Source organism: Abrus precatorius, unplaced genomic scaffold (assembly GCF_003935025.1).
Source record: "Abrus precatorius isolate BTA unplaced genomic scaffold, Abrus_2018 Scaffold10, whole genome shotgun sequence".
Taxonomy (NCBI): Eukaryota; Viridiplantae; Streptophyta; class Magnoliopsida; order Fabales; family Fabaceae; genus Abrus; species Abrus precatorius.
Window position 1 is genome coordinate 7,975,256 of NW_020874292.1, and position 13,732 is coordinate 7,988,987.

Here is a 13,732-nt window from a genome sequence, read left to right on the forward strand (position 1 = left end):
CCATTTCCAGACCGTAGTTCTGAGTTCTGAGACTGTCTTGTCTTCCACGACGCTGACTCAGTGAGTCAATGAGTCAAGTCGTTTCCGCTAAATTTGGAATCTCACAAAAATGATTCGCACTTTGGCGTTTCATTTCTCCTACCACCGCCATCCAACATAAGCTGCTGCTTCTTCTCTTTTTCGCTCTCTGTAAGCTTTTTCTTTACTTTATTTCCTAACTTTTCAGTTTCTGTTTTTTCTAAGATTCGTCGCTTGGATTGTTAATTGTCAGTGTAGTTTGGTTTCATAGCAAGGAAATTCGTGGAAAATATCTCGTTGATGGCAACTTAAACCAGACATTTTCCAGTTTAATGATTGTTATCGTGTTTATAAGTGGTTGATGAGTTTTTATTCAAAATATTGGATATCTAAATTTAATCTATTCATGACATTAAATGTTATTGTTTATTAATTTTTTATTGTAGAAAGATCGTTTAACTGTTTAGTTTAATTTACACTCTTTTATTTCATTGAGTTTCATGTTCTCTGACTGAAGTTTTTTGTTTGGACTACGTTTTGCAGGGCTTCGCTTCCTCCTTTTTCTGCAGATACAAATTTTTACATAGCATAGATCATATATTGCAGCTATGAGAAAATCATGTTATCATCAATTCAAGGAGACATGTGATCAGATATTAATTCCTCCATTGTTGCATTTTCTGGAAGTCTTGATTTGATTCTGAGTCCGGAAAGAAACTTAAAATACGTATTTTAGGCTTGTGTTTTTGGTTTGCTGTTTAGGTTTAGGCATGAGCTGTGTTTACAGTTATGGATAAAGAAAATCAAAGTAAATATAGAAAAGGAAGAAAAAGTTGAGGATATCATATTGTGATTCTCCATTAAATCCTTGATGGGAAACGATTGAATAGGTTGTGAGGTTCATAACTTGTCTATTTTTCAGTCAGCGAGGTTTTGAACCGGTAATTGATAATGGCTTGTGTGGCACTTCGTACAGTTCATGAAGAATTGATTAACACCCATGGCCATGGTGAATTTACTGGCTGCTTCAGTCCTCATTTGAAGGATTCAATTTTGATTTACCTAACTGTTGGTGGATCTGTGATTCCCATGCATATTATGAAGACAGATTCAATTGCTTCAGTGAAGCTGAGAATTCAAACCTTCAAAGGTTTTTTTGTCAAGAAACAGAAACTCGTTTTTGAAGGTAAGGAGTTGGCTCGTAACAAATCTTGTATCCATGATTATGGTGTTGGTGATGGGAATGTGTTGCACCTGGTGCTTAGGCTTTCTGATCTTAAAGCTATCACAGTTAGGACTGTGTGTGGAAAGGAGTTTGGGTTTTATGTTGAGAAGAATAGGAATGTAGGTTATGTGAAGCAGCAGATTGCAAGAAAAGGGCAAGGGTTCTTGAATCTCAAGGATCAAGAATTGATATGTGAGGGTGAGGCGCTTGAAGACCAGAGACTTATTGAGGATATCTGCAAGGACAATGATGCTGTGATTCATTTTTTGGTCCGGATATCAGATGCTAAGGTCAGGACTCAACCAGTTGAGAAGGATTTTGAATTATCAATTGAGGCATCATGTGCGCATAATATGGTTCCAAAGTTAAGGGGAGACCAGTTAGGATCAGTGTCTGTCACAAATAAGGTCCTAAAAAGTAACCAACTTACAAGAGATTTTCTTTTGGAACCAATTATTTTGAATTCCAATATCAAAATTCCGCTAGTGGTCCAGGAGCTAATTAAGATTACTTCGGAGGGGTTAGAAAAAGGATATAAACCAATTCAGTCTTCAGAGGGATCAGGAGGAGCTTATCTCATGCAAGATTCAACTGGTTTAAAGTATGTTTCTGTTTTCAAGCCAGTTGATGAGGAGCCAATGGCAATCAATAATCCTAGAAGCCTACCTGTCTCTGTCGATGGTGAAGGATTAAAAAAAGGTACACGAGTTGGGCAAGGTGCATTGAGAGAAGTAGCAGCTTACATTTTGGATCATCCTAGGAAAGGACCACGTTCATATTGTAACAATGAAGAACCGGGATTTGCTGGGGTTCCTCCAACAGTCATGGTCAAATGCATGCACAAAGGATTTCATAATACAGAAAGTTATCACAATGGTTCAGGTAATATCAAAATAGGATCGCTTCAGATGTTCGTGAGGAATATTGGAAGTTGTGAAGACATGGGCCCTAGTGCATTTCCGGTGGAAGAGGTACACAAGATCTCGGTGCTGGACATCAGGTTGGTAAATGCAGATAGGCATGCTGGGAACATTTTGATTACCAAGGATGATGAAGATGGTGAGGCTGTCCTTATTCCAATTGATCATGGCTATTGCTTGCCTGAGAGTGTAAGTCTTCTGACACTGAATGCATTGATTCTGTTTTCCGATTGTAAGGATATTTTAGTTGATGGTGTTTTGGCAACTATGTTGTGTCTTTCTTAAATCTTCTCATGCATGTCTATTTCAGAATAAGTGCTAAAATGCTGTAGAATTTTGAGTGGAATTATTTATTTAATTTTGCCCCTTTTTTCCTAGTGTTATTTGCTTAAGAGATTAAGATTTGTGTTGTAGTTAAACGTTAATATTTTTCTTAGATTGCCATAAGGCATTAGACTGCATGAAAAGTAGAGTATTGACTCTTCTTCAGTTTCAATACTGCATATCCTTTTATTTTAATTTTGATATGGATTACTTTGACATATATTTTGACCTGTTGTTATCCTCTGTTGAACATCTCTTATACCTTTTATAGCAAAAACACTACGATCATTTTCAGCAATGCCTATCATTCAATAATCGCAAATTAATTTATATCCATTTTGCATTGTCTCCATTCCTCGGTTGAAATTTATGTAACCTTTCCTGATAGTATGAATAAATATTAGCGTATGGATTATGTTGTCCCATCATACTTGGTGCATGTTTGGTATCACTTTTATTTGGAAATATAAGATGGAAAAAACTATTATTTCCTAAAAATAAGTTAATCTAAACGTTCACCTAAGCTGCATTGTAAATATTCTTCTGGGGTTCTTAGGATATGGTTGATCTGTGTGGCAAAGGTGTTGACATTGAACACTAGTTATTAACTATTCTTCCGTTTTTTATTGCTACTCTTAAAGGAGTTAATTTGAAGTCTGGATTCACTCCTCTCTTTTTTCCTACTTATGCTGTTTTCCCCTCCTTCTTTAGTTTGAAGACTGCACTTTTGATTGGTTATACTGGCCCCAAGCAAAGGAGCCTTACTCCCCAGATACCATTGACTACATAAAATCTCTGAATGCTGAAGAAGATATTAAGCTTTTAAAGTTTCATGGATGGGATCTTCCTCCTGAATGTGCCCGAATCCTTCGTATATCTACCATGCTTCTTCAGAAAGGTGCAGAGAGAGGACTCACTCCTTTTGCCATTGGAAGCATCATGTGTAGAGAAACATTGAAGAAAAAATCTGTCATTGAGGAGATAATTCAGGAAGCAGAGAAAGCTGCACTTTCTGGAACAAGTGAAGCTGCATTTCTTGATCATGTTTCAGTGATCATGGATAGTTATTTAGCAAAGCTATTCCCATGACTGAATACATATTGTTCACGTACAAAATAATACTATGATAACATAGTGAAAGTGATGATGCTCCATCCGTCTTCAAAGTGGATCCCAATCTTGTATACTGGACTCTGGTTGGAACTTCTACCCGACGACTAATCAAGCATTTGATGCTTGTGTGTTACAATATCAACTTCTCTTAGTGTTTTTATATATATCTCTAATAACATGGAAATATATTCGAACATTGACCAGGAATACTTATTGGAGCCCTGTGCAATATTATCCATCTGTGCTGTGCTTTTTCAATGAATATAAAAGTGTTTTAAAAGGTTGGACTTGCCATAGAAAAAAATGTTTTATTCATGCTGCTTTTCTCTTAAAGGGATTTTTAACATGTGTAATAGTGTACATAATAAAAACTTGTATATTACAAATTTTTATTAAGAATTACTAAATTCAATGCATTAAAAATTTATATTTAATAAAAATATAACTTATTATTTACAATGTTATTCAGATTTGAAAAAAGGTTCTCAAAGTTCTGCGAGATTGCATCAGAGCGGGAAATACCTAATCCTGCTTGAAAGGAATGAAAGTGAGATTTGTATTTTTTTTTATGCAAATTTGTATTATTTTGTTCGAAAATTAAATTATTTTTAACTTATTAAAAAAATATTCATTTGTTGTGCTGTTATTTTTTCTGCCGTACAAACTTGTTTAGAAATTTAATCAAACCGATTCATAATCAAGTCTAGTTATAATGCTATGACCAGCTTTTGAAATCGGATAGCACGATCAAGTTCTATTTAATCCACCTTTCACCTTTTCATTTCTTTTCACGTATCAAGGGATAGATATCATTTTATTGGGGAGATTTTAAAGTTTTAGAGATATCATGTGTAACAAAAATTAAAAAGTGTACTTATTATTATCATTATTTTTTTTATTGTATTCATATAAGTAGGATTCGATGTGCTGTAACATTTTACAAAGCATTTCATGCTTAAAAAATGGTGGTTTATATTTTTCTTCGACGTTACATTAAAATTTTGCAATTATCACTATTTATATAATGGTAATGAATAATATAGCTAATAGAGATAATATATTGAGCATCATAATAGTAAATTTCTATATCATTTTTCATCTAACGTGAGGAACGAAATTTATGTGTTGTTAAGTTAAAATAATAAAAATAGTAGTTAACGTGAATATTACTCTCAAGGATGTGTATCCGTGATATAAGAAATATATAAAAATAAATATTTTTAAAATTTCATTAGCATTTGATTTTAATACATTATTAATATAAAAAACTTTATACAGTTAATAATTATAAATATATTTATATGGAACTTTTAAAGTAGTTATAAAAGTTAACGTTTTAATGACAATTTATTATTAAATAACATAATAAAAACTTTAATACTATCAAGACATTCTAATTAAATTCTTTTCATTAAAATATTGATATCATTTAATTAGATTATGTGTATGGTTTAAATTATTTTTGCTGATTATGTGAAAAAAGCCAAAAAAGAATACTATTCATTTTTTTCATAAATTTTATAAAATTAACTTATAATATTTCATTAAATTTTTAAACAAAATAACTTATTTAAGATAAGCAAAGTTTTTGAGCTTATGGGTTAAAAGATATCAGCTTATTTTCTAGTTAATTTTTTATTTTATTTTTCATTTTACCCATAATAAATGATTGTTTTAAATAAAAAATTAACAATAACACATAATTTCATATATTATTTTTCTAATTTTACCCCAAAGAAATAATTATTTTATATAATTGAAACAATATATATTTATTTAAAATCACTATTCATTTAATATTCTAAATATAAAACTTATTTCATATAATTAATTATCATAATCAATTGTATCTATAATAGAATATTTTTAATTAATCCAAACACGGAAACACACTAAATTTGATTTGATTTCATGTTGATTTCGTATACTAAACAACGAAAAGATCGGCATGATAAATTTTTCCATTCTTAAGGCCATAAAACTAAAAATTGAGAGCCCCTTCTTATTTAAATCAATTTCATCATTTTCAGTCCGTTTCCAATGTTATGAAATCAGCATTCATTCTACAAAACTTTAATCAAAATTCTCTAATATAATGATTGGCTTCAAACATATGCGCAGTTAATGTTTTCCAAAAGTTGAGATTGCTTCCCTATCCTTCTACTTTTTCTCTATCTGTGCGTCTATACTAATTATCCCACCACAATCTTTTTACCAAAATCAAGTTCTGTCACATAAAATTAGACATCTAAAGTATACAATAAGATGCATAGCTGCATTAAATAATTAAAGAAATTTTTTACTGCACGTAATAATTATAATCAGTTCAAATAAAATTCCATGTAAAAAAGATTGTGGTTAACTATAAATTTTATAAACAAATGCGTCACAATAAGATGAATTTATTCATATATTTAACATGAAATCTTAATAGAATCTAAGTGAGGATGGGGATCTATCAATGACATATCGCGATGATGATGAGATATCCCATCTGATGCCCCCACTAATTAATGGCTGGTCATGTATGCTGCTACGAAGTTTCCAAGCAATTGCATTACTAAATAAGAAATAAAAAAGAATAAGAAAAACAGAAACATAAATTTATAACCCAACTTAAACATCCACATCCAAGTCCTATGACGTAAAACAAAATCCCATTGTGTTTTCCTCAAGCTATTAACCCCACATAATTTTCCCATCGCAAATTTCTATGAGATATAATCACAACATATGAGAGATAATCAAATTTAGCTTCTCAACATCACTTTCACTCTTCCTGAGCAATTTAATAATATTATTGTCATTTTTTTCTTTCATAGTTTTTTTTAATTAAAAACATGTAAAAAAAAATTGACGGTACATACGTTTTGTGAACAAAAATTAAAAACAGTAGTTCACTGGTGAACAAAATTTAAAAACGGTACATAAGGTCCAATGCTGACAAATGTGGGATTTTAACGGTTTTCCTAGTTCACCAGTGACTACTCACGAGCTCAGTTTATCTTTTCCTCTTCAGATGGAACATTTGCTTATAAATTTTAATTAGAGGGTTTAATATTTTTAATGAAAATCTAGGAATCTTTAGGCACTAGTATAATGACAAGGTCTCCACTCAGTGTTCAGTTTAAAAAATAATTACACATCAAATGACCCAAGGTTCGTCGTCGAGTAAGCAAGTGGCCACTCAAAATCTATGCACAAATCATGATACAACCTTCTAATTTTCTTATTTTCTATGGGTGAAATGAAAATGCTGGTAATCACTTCTTTAGAGAGCTATAACTACTTTGACGTTGAGTGGAGCAAGCAAGAAATAAGAGCTATATATGACATTAAACACTATTTACATACAACTTACATTCCTTATTATCATCATATGGTAAAAAAAGAGAAGCATTATGCCAAAAGAAAAAACCTATAAAGTTTAATGCAGATACAAATAAAAGATCTGTTTTAGGTTGATTTTAATATTCTAAAAGTAATAAAAATTTACTGAAAAAGAATATTTATTACATAAAAAATATAGTGTAATAAACATTTTTTTCAATAAAATCTTATTATTTTTAGTAATTTAAAATCAATCATAAATGCTAACGTTATCATTTTACAACAGATATATAAAATTATATTGGCCAATTGGGTTGGATTAAACTATGAAGGATGTGTACAGTTGCAGTGGAATTCAGGTTGATAACCCAGCAATGAAGGCGACTCCGGTGGATGGCAACCAGGAGGAGCCTGATATGAACTGGCCCACTGTGAATCTACTTGCTTCCACAGTGGAAGTTATGACCCGATACCCGGCCCAGTTTACCCGTTGCCCAATAGCTGCACCCGGCCCTGAATTCATGTATTCACCATAGTACAATGTGTCCAAAGCGAACGATGAAGTGTTCCATTCTAGCCAACCACGTGGATGAATGTGGTCCCCCATGTAGGACAGCATGTACACCGTTCTAGAGTATAGTTTCCATGGACGACCCAAATAGGTAGGGTAGCTACCCTTGGCTGCTTCCAGATCCGAAGTGGCCAGGATCCGACAGTTGTGGATTGAAATACCCGTATTTTGATTTGGATCCTTTCTGTTTTGGGCCGTGATGGTGTTCTTTTGTTGGGGCATGGGCTTGCGAGCGTAGAGGTTGCACTTTTGGAAAACCACTGCGGCGTTGCCGAATATGAAGTCCACGGTTCCGTAAATGTCACATTCACGGAAAAATTGACGGTTCGAGTGGACATACAATGAGTCTTGGTATCCGATGATGTTGGAGTTGTAAACCACCGCGTGGTCGGCTCCGACACGGAGGGCCACCGCTTGGTGCTTCCCTGGCCCGGCGTAGTTCTCGAATGTCATGTCTTTTGCAATAAAGCCAGGACCATTAGCGGCTGCACTACAGGAAAGGATCGGTGTTATAAGTGGTTGAAATATAATTATTACTGGTGATCTTGTCTTTTTGAATATTCTGTTAATGCGGGACAAAAATATGACACTGTTTGTTAATTTCGAAAGCATTACATGGCCCACTAAAAATAATTTGGTTTTGCTACTCTAATTTGGGGCCTTTCGTTAGAGGATAAGATGAATATTAAAGAACATTATGTGATTTTGAGTTCAAGATGTGGGGTTATTGTTTTGGTGGAGGCAGAGGGGAGATCCAATTTTTTGTTTTTCTCATTTCTTGAAGAAGTTTATAAGACCAAGAGACGAGATACAAATAGTGCATTTTTTTATTATTAATGAGAAAGATAAAAACAAAAAATGTTTTCTAAAATTTTGTTTTCTTTTTATTATTAATTATACAAATATCAAATTATTTTTTTATTATTTAAATTTTTACAGAACATGGTAAAAATAACGAAATGATATCTTCACCATGTTTAAATAAATTACTTTAAAAAATGACACTTTTATAGCTATTAATAAAAAAGTAAAAGCGAAAAAATAAAGTAGTTTGTTAAATCAAACATACCTTTGTATCAAACTTTCACCTTTCGTGATTCGAAAAGGTTGGAGATTTTTAAAATAGGAATTAGACGTATTCAAAATGTATCATATGAGCAATACATATTACATAATGCACGCTATTTTGTATTTACATATTATGTATAAAAATAATCCCAAAAAATAGAGGAATATACTTTCTTTGTTTACGATTTTATTAATTGAGTTATGTAATTTTTATTTTCTTGAACATTGACTTCGCTTACCTTTTCTTTTTTCAAAGAGGGGGTTTGATTATGTGTTCCCACGTACGTGAATTGATTTTTCCACTTAATAATAAGTTAAGATTCATTCAGCACCAAAATCAAATCGATTTCAATGGCATCAAAATATTTATTTTTGCGAACATTTCGCACAAACAGGCTCTTAAAGAAGACAGTAGAAGTGGAAGTGGAGATCGAAGACTCACTGAGAGTAGACAAGCGATTAAACAGCAACGTTGACCCCCCCAAAAAAAAGTGATCTTTACAGCAAGGAATCTTAAAATATGACAACCTAGAACCGCAGGCCACGTGCTATTTGTACGGTCTACTTCATGTTGTGCATGGTTTTTATTTTCAACCATTGATTTGGTAGTTTTTCTCTCTCCCCTTCTCATTTACATGAAAAATAATAAAGAAAACTTACCATAATAATTTGTCTTTACGTATTAAAATATGACAATTTTAAAAGAAAATTCATTTAGTATTTAAAAAATACCATATGGTTTCTTTTTTTTTATTTATTTTGAATTGATGTTTTAACTACATAATTTTATATTTTAAAAATATCTTTTAATTTATAATTTTTAATCTTATTTAAATAATTAATATTTATGTTAATAGTTTTTATTTCTACTTTTTAAAAAGTTATAAAAAATATATGTAGTACTTGCTGAAGTGCAAAGAGAAGTGAATTTACCGAAGGAGGCGGTGTGGAACGTTGTCATGCCCTCCATATAATTCTTGCCACCTGTGATGACGGTCTTGCCCTTCCCCTCCCCTACGAACATCGCATTGGTTTTCTTCCTTCCCAATTTCAAATTGTCCTCTTCGTACCTGAAATGAAATTTACATAAAAATAAAATCTTACACCAAACCTGCTTCGTTTATATATATATATTGCTAAAACAATGACGCCCCCTATATTTGGCGTTTGTATACGCAGGCTAAGTAAAATACATAACATTTAAGATATTACTAAACGAGACATATGAAAATATTATACTACTATTGTATATAGACAAGGAATTCATTATGATTACAATATGAAAATAAAAAAATATTTGAGAGACATTTTTAAGTATTTTTTATACTTAAAAAGTATTCTTTAGATGTATGTATAAAAAAATAATTATAATATTACATGCAATGCTAATTTTTAAGTGTTAAAAACTAAAATATCAATATTACATATGTACAATCACATGATTACAGTTGCAGTGCATGCATAATTGTCAACACTAAGTCAATGACGCAATCACTCCGCAATCCACAGTGCACAGTCCACAGACTAGAATTCCGCACTCCGTTAAACAACAATGATTAAAAAATCAGTTGTTACGGTTGAAAAAAATAAGAAAGAAAAATGATTATTTTTACAAATTAAGATATAATTTAATTAATTAATTATTTTTAAACTGTACACGTATAAAAAGTAAAAAAAATTATAATATTATAGACAGCGTAATTTTTTAACTATTTAAATAATAGAGTTGAAAGAGATAACAGAGTGGAGAAAACTTTTTTCATATTATCGTGAGAAATAAAAAAGGAGAAAGAGGTAAAAATATAAGAGAAGAAAATGTAAAAAAATCAAACTGAGAAAGAGATTGAGTGAATTTACCTTCCCGCCCTGACGTAGACAATGAAGCGCCGTGTACCGTAATCTGGCACCTTTTTAATGGCCTCGGCAATGGTCTTCACCGTTCCGTTACCGTCCTTCGACACGACAACATCGGCTTGTGCCGCCGACACTGGCAAGCTCAGCAATCTCCTATCTCGTTTATTCAACCATCTCGGGAAATTATCGTGTCGCATTGCCATCAACCGTCTCCTGTTCTGAATGGGAACACCGGCGAAGTCGTTTCCGGGGCCTGCGGAGGAGAAAATCGCGAGACAATTGCTCACAAGCTCCGCCAAGTCCTTCAGGTTGTTGGCCATCTGGTCCTTCACGTTGCCGCTGGTGTCGGCGAAGCCCTCGGCGCAAGTGTCCTGGTTGGTGAGCGCGGCGCTAAGCCACGTCAGCACGTCGTCGTTGGAGGAGCCGACGGGACTCACGGAGACGGAGTTAAGGGAGCGAGCGAGAGCTTCGACGGAGTCGTCCAGGAGCTCGAGGCAGTCGTCGTAGGCGGCGCGGACGCGGCGGTCCATGGTGGCGTAGGAATTGGACATCGCGGCGGAAGAATAGAGCGCCTTGGAGAGATGCTGCAGCGTGACGTTGAAGGAAATGTGAACCAGGTCCTGCTCGGACGCCGTCGCGGATCCCGGAAAATCCAGGAGCGAGTTCACACACAGCGTGGGAAACATCGTTCTGCTGCACGTGCGGGAAATCGCCTGCGTCGGCTTCCCGCGGAGGTTAGGACCGTTGGGATCGTGGCCGGAAGCACGAGAGCGAACGGCGGTGAGCAAAACGGCGGAGACGGCGGAAGCGACGATTAGAACGACGGCTAGAAGCGACAGCAAAATGATGTTCTTCTTGGTGGAGGATTTTTGGCTAACGGGAGGAGCGTCTAAACGCAAAGAACCACCAGGATCAGTGGGCCCCAGCCTTCCGTACTCCATCGCGCGTGTGTGTGTGTGTTTTAGTTTCGTAGATGGTGTTGGTCAGTAAGTAGTGTGGTAATGGATGGTGTCCTTTATATAAACGACGGTGCTTACCACCGTTAGTTAGTGAGTGAGGGAGTGTGTGTGTGTGTGTGAGAGAGAGAGAGAGAGGGAAGTTGGTAGGTGTGAGGTCTATATCGCAGGAATTAGCTGGCTACTACTTTCTTTTGCTACTACTGCCCACTGAATAAAAGGGCCTTCTAGTTTCTATTCCAATTCCTATTCCTTGCCTCCTTCCTTTTCTATTATTTGTTTAATTATTATTTTGAATGTGATGTATGTGACCCGAGGATGAAGAATTTTGCATTACGTTAAAACTGTATTGCACTCATAGGGGAACTCCATGCTGCATGATGATGTGATGCCATCATCTTAACTTTTAAGGTAACTTCCCAACAATCCAACCCCATCGTCGTTTTCATTCCCCATCGTCAATTTTCTCTCGTCTTTTAACTTTATTATCATCTTCAAATATTTCCAATAATTCCTTCTTCTGTTTTTCTTCATTTTTACGTTCTCTTTCTGCCTTTAACCATTTTAGTAGTTTAAATATTATCGTCATCGTTTTCTTTTTATTAAAAACTTTAATTTCATAATTAGTATTGTGTGTGTGTGTGTGAATTATAAGTAAATATGCCTTAAACATATGTGCAGGATATGAAGAATATTTATTTTATATCGACAAAAAAACAAGAATGGCAAGGATAGTTTCGTGATATGTAAATATGCAATACATATTTTCGTGATACAAGTATGTTGTACGACTATTTTTTAAAAAAAAGACAAAATATAACACGACCAAAGTCAACCGCCTACTAATTTTAAGAAAAATTTTGTTGAAAATCAGTATGCAGAGTTTAAACTCTGACGTTACCAACAAAAATATAAAAGAGAAAACGATGAGTTTAACCCCTGTTGTTTAAAAAACCTGGTGCGTTAAAAAATAAATTAAAAGAGGCAGAGGAGGAGGGAAAGAGGGGAAGTAAAATGGAATAGACTTGTGGCTAGCATTGCATCTGTAAATAAAATATCCAACGAAGCAGCTTCTTCTGCGTTTTTGCACATGATTCGCCTAAATTAATGTTTCTATTTATGTTGAAATGTTGTAAAGTTATTTGAGTCTGATATCAGCGATATACATCGCTGAGCTACGACCTAAATGAGTTGGGCAATTCAGATAAACTAACAGAAATGAAACGGTTCAAAAGTTCTACCTGTACAAGGAATGTCCCTGCTTATATCATTGTTTGACCCCACCCACTATTTGAACCAAAATATTTTTAAAAATCACGCACTGCTACTTTACGCATATTAACAGTATAAATATTTTTCAATAATTAAGAATTGATAATTTATATAATAATTAATATAAAAGTTATTTTCACAGTATATTTTAATTGATTGATGATATAAATTTTTTATATTAATAATGTATTAAAATGAAACTCTTAATTTTAATATAACCTTATTTATTAAATAGATTAAAAGTCTATTTCATTAAACTGTTAAATTTTAAGTTAATAAAAAGTATTTTAATATCAATTTCTCATAATATAAGTAAATTAGTTAATGTAATGATAATATTATTGCTATAAATTTTTTACTGTAACATCTTAAAATTCTATAGTCATCAATTTAGTTAACAAAAATTAAACGTGTTAATTTACGCAAAAACTTAAATTCGTTATTTCATTAAATTATTTCTTGTAGACTCTTACTATTATTTTCTATAATTTTAAGAGACATGCATTATGACTTAATATTTGCTCTTTTCGATCTTTTTTATAAGAAATAAAATAAAATATTTTTTTAGTCCTTATTATAAGAAACAAATAATAAATTTAAGATATATTAATTACTAAATTTCTTTTATACTCTTCTTTTATTAGTATTATTAAATTTATAAATTATTAATTATATCATTTAATATTATGAATATTTTTGAAAAAAATTTATATTTATAAAATATAACATATTTAATTATTTTTTTAGTCTTGATGATTTAGTTTTTTATTTTTTATAAAAAAATCGAAAGAAGTAATATATATTACTTTATCCATCTTTAAAAAATAGTCATTTAAGATTGTGACACAAAAATTAAGAAATATATTTAATCATTTTATTTTTTATTAAAAGTAATATGAAATTTTTTATCTTAAAATTTGTTTATGCAATAAATGAATGAAAAGAGAAGATAGAAAATAAACTTTGATATAATATTTATTTTAAGGATAAAATTAGAAGAAAAACAATGAATTTTACCTTGAAATTGTAAAATTATTATTATTTGGAGAAAAATAAATTAACAAAAAAATTATTTTTGTAG

At 32.5% G+C, this 13,732-nt stretch overlaps 2 protein-coding genes across 4 annotated transcripts; one reads left to right on the forward strand and one right to left on the reverse strand.

Annotated features, from left to right (window-relative positions):
* Window positions 1-3,790, forward strand: LOC113852542 (phosphatidylinositol 4-kinase gamma 3). Of its 3 annotated transcripts, none has more exons than XM_027482847.1 (3): window positions 1-189; window positions 562-2,352; window positions 3,199-3,790. In XM_027482847.1, exons 2-3 carry the CDS (start codon window positions 970-972, stop codon window positions 3,574-3,576), a joined length of 1,761 nt encoding a protein of 586 aa, XP_027338648.1. In that variant the 5' UTR covers window positions 1-189; window positions 562-969; the 3' UTR covers window positions 3,577-3,790. The 3 variants fall into 3 exon arrangements, with proteins under 3 accessions (XP_027338648.1, XP_027338649.1, XP_027338647.1); XM_027482848.1 differs by lacking the exon at window positions 1-189 and having other exon boundaries at window positions 725-1,533; window positions 1,651-2,352; window positions 3,199-3,727; XM_027482846.1 differs by lacking the exon at window positions 1-189 and having other exon boundaries at window positions 725-2,373; window positions 3,199-3,727.
* A 3,469-nt stretch (window positions 3,791-7,259) lies between these two features.
* Window positions 7,260-11,364, reverse strand: LOC113852509 (probable pectinesterase/pectinesterase inhibitor 61). The gene is made up of 3 exons (XM_027482806.1): window positions 10,427-11,364; window positions 9,503-9,639; window positions 7,260-7,986 (listed from the first exon to the last, which is right to left on the reverse strand). Exons 1-3 carry the CDS (start codon window positions 11,362-11,364, stop codon window positions 7,286-7,288), a joined length of 1,776 nt encoding a protein of 591 aa, XP_027338607.1. The 3' UTR covers window positions 7,260-7,285.
* Window positions 11,365-13,732: the final 2,368 nt, after the last annotated feature.

Coding starts and splice junctions, on each gene's coding strand:
- LOC113852509 (XM_027482806.1), bottom strand. CDS start 11,364: ATGGAGTACGGAAGGCTGGGGCCCACTGATCCTGGTGGTTCTTTGCGT. Junction 9,640..10,426: donor GTCTACGTCAGGGCGGGAAG/GTAAATTCACTC, acceptor ATTTCATTTCAG/GTACGAAGAGGACAATTTGA. Junction 7,987..9,502: donor GTTCCACACCGCCTCCTTCG/GTAAATTCACTT, acceptor CCTGTAGTGCAG/CCGCTAATGGTCCTGGCTTT.
- LOC113852542 (XM_027482846.1), top strand. CDS start 970: ATGGCTTGTGTGGCACTTCGTACAGTTCATGAAGAATTGATTAACACC. Junction 2,374..3,198: donor TAAGTCTTCTGACACTGAAT/GCATTGATTCTG, acceptor CTCCTTCTTTAG/TTTGAAGACTGCACTTTTGA.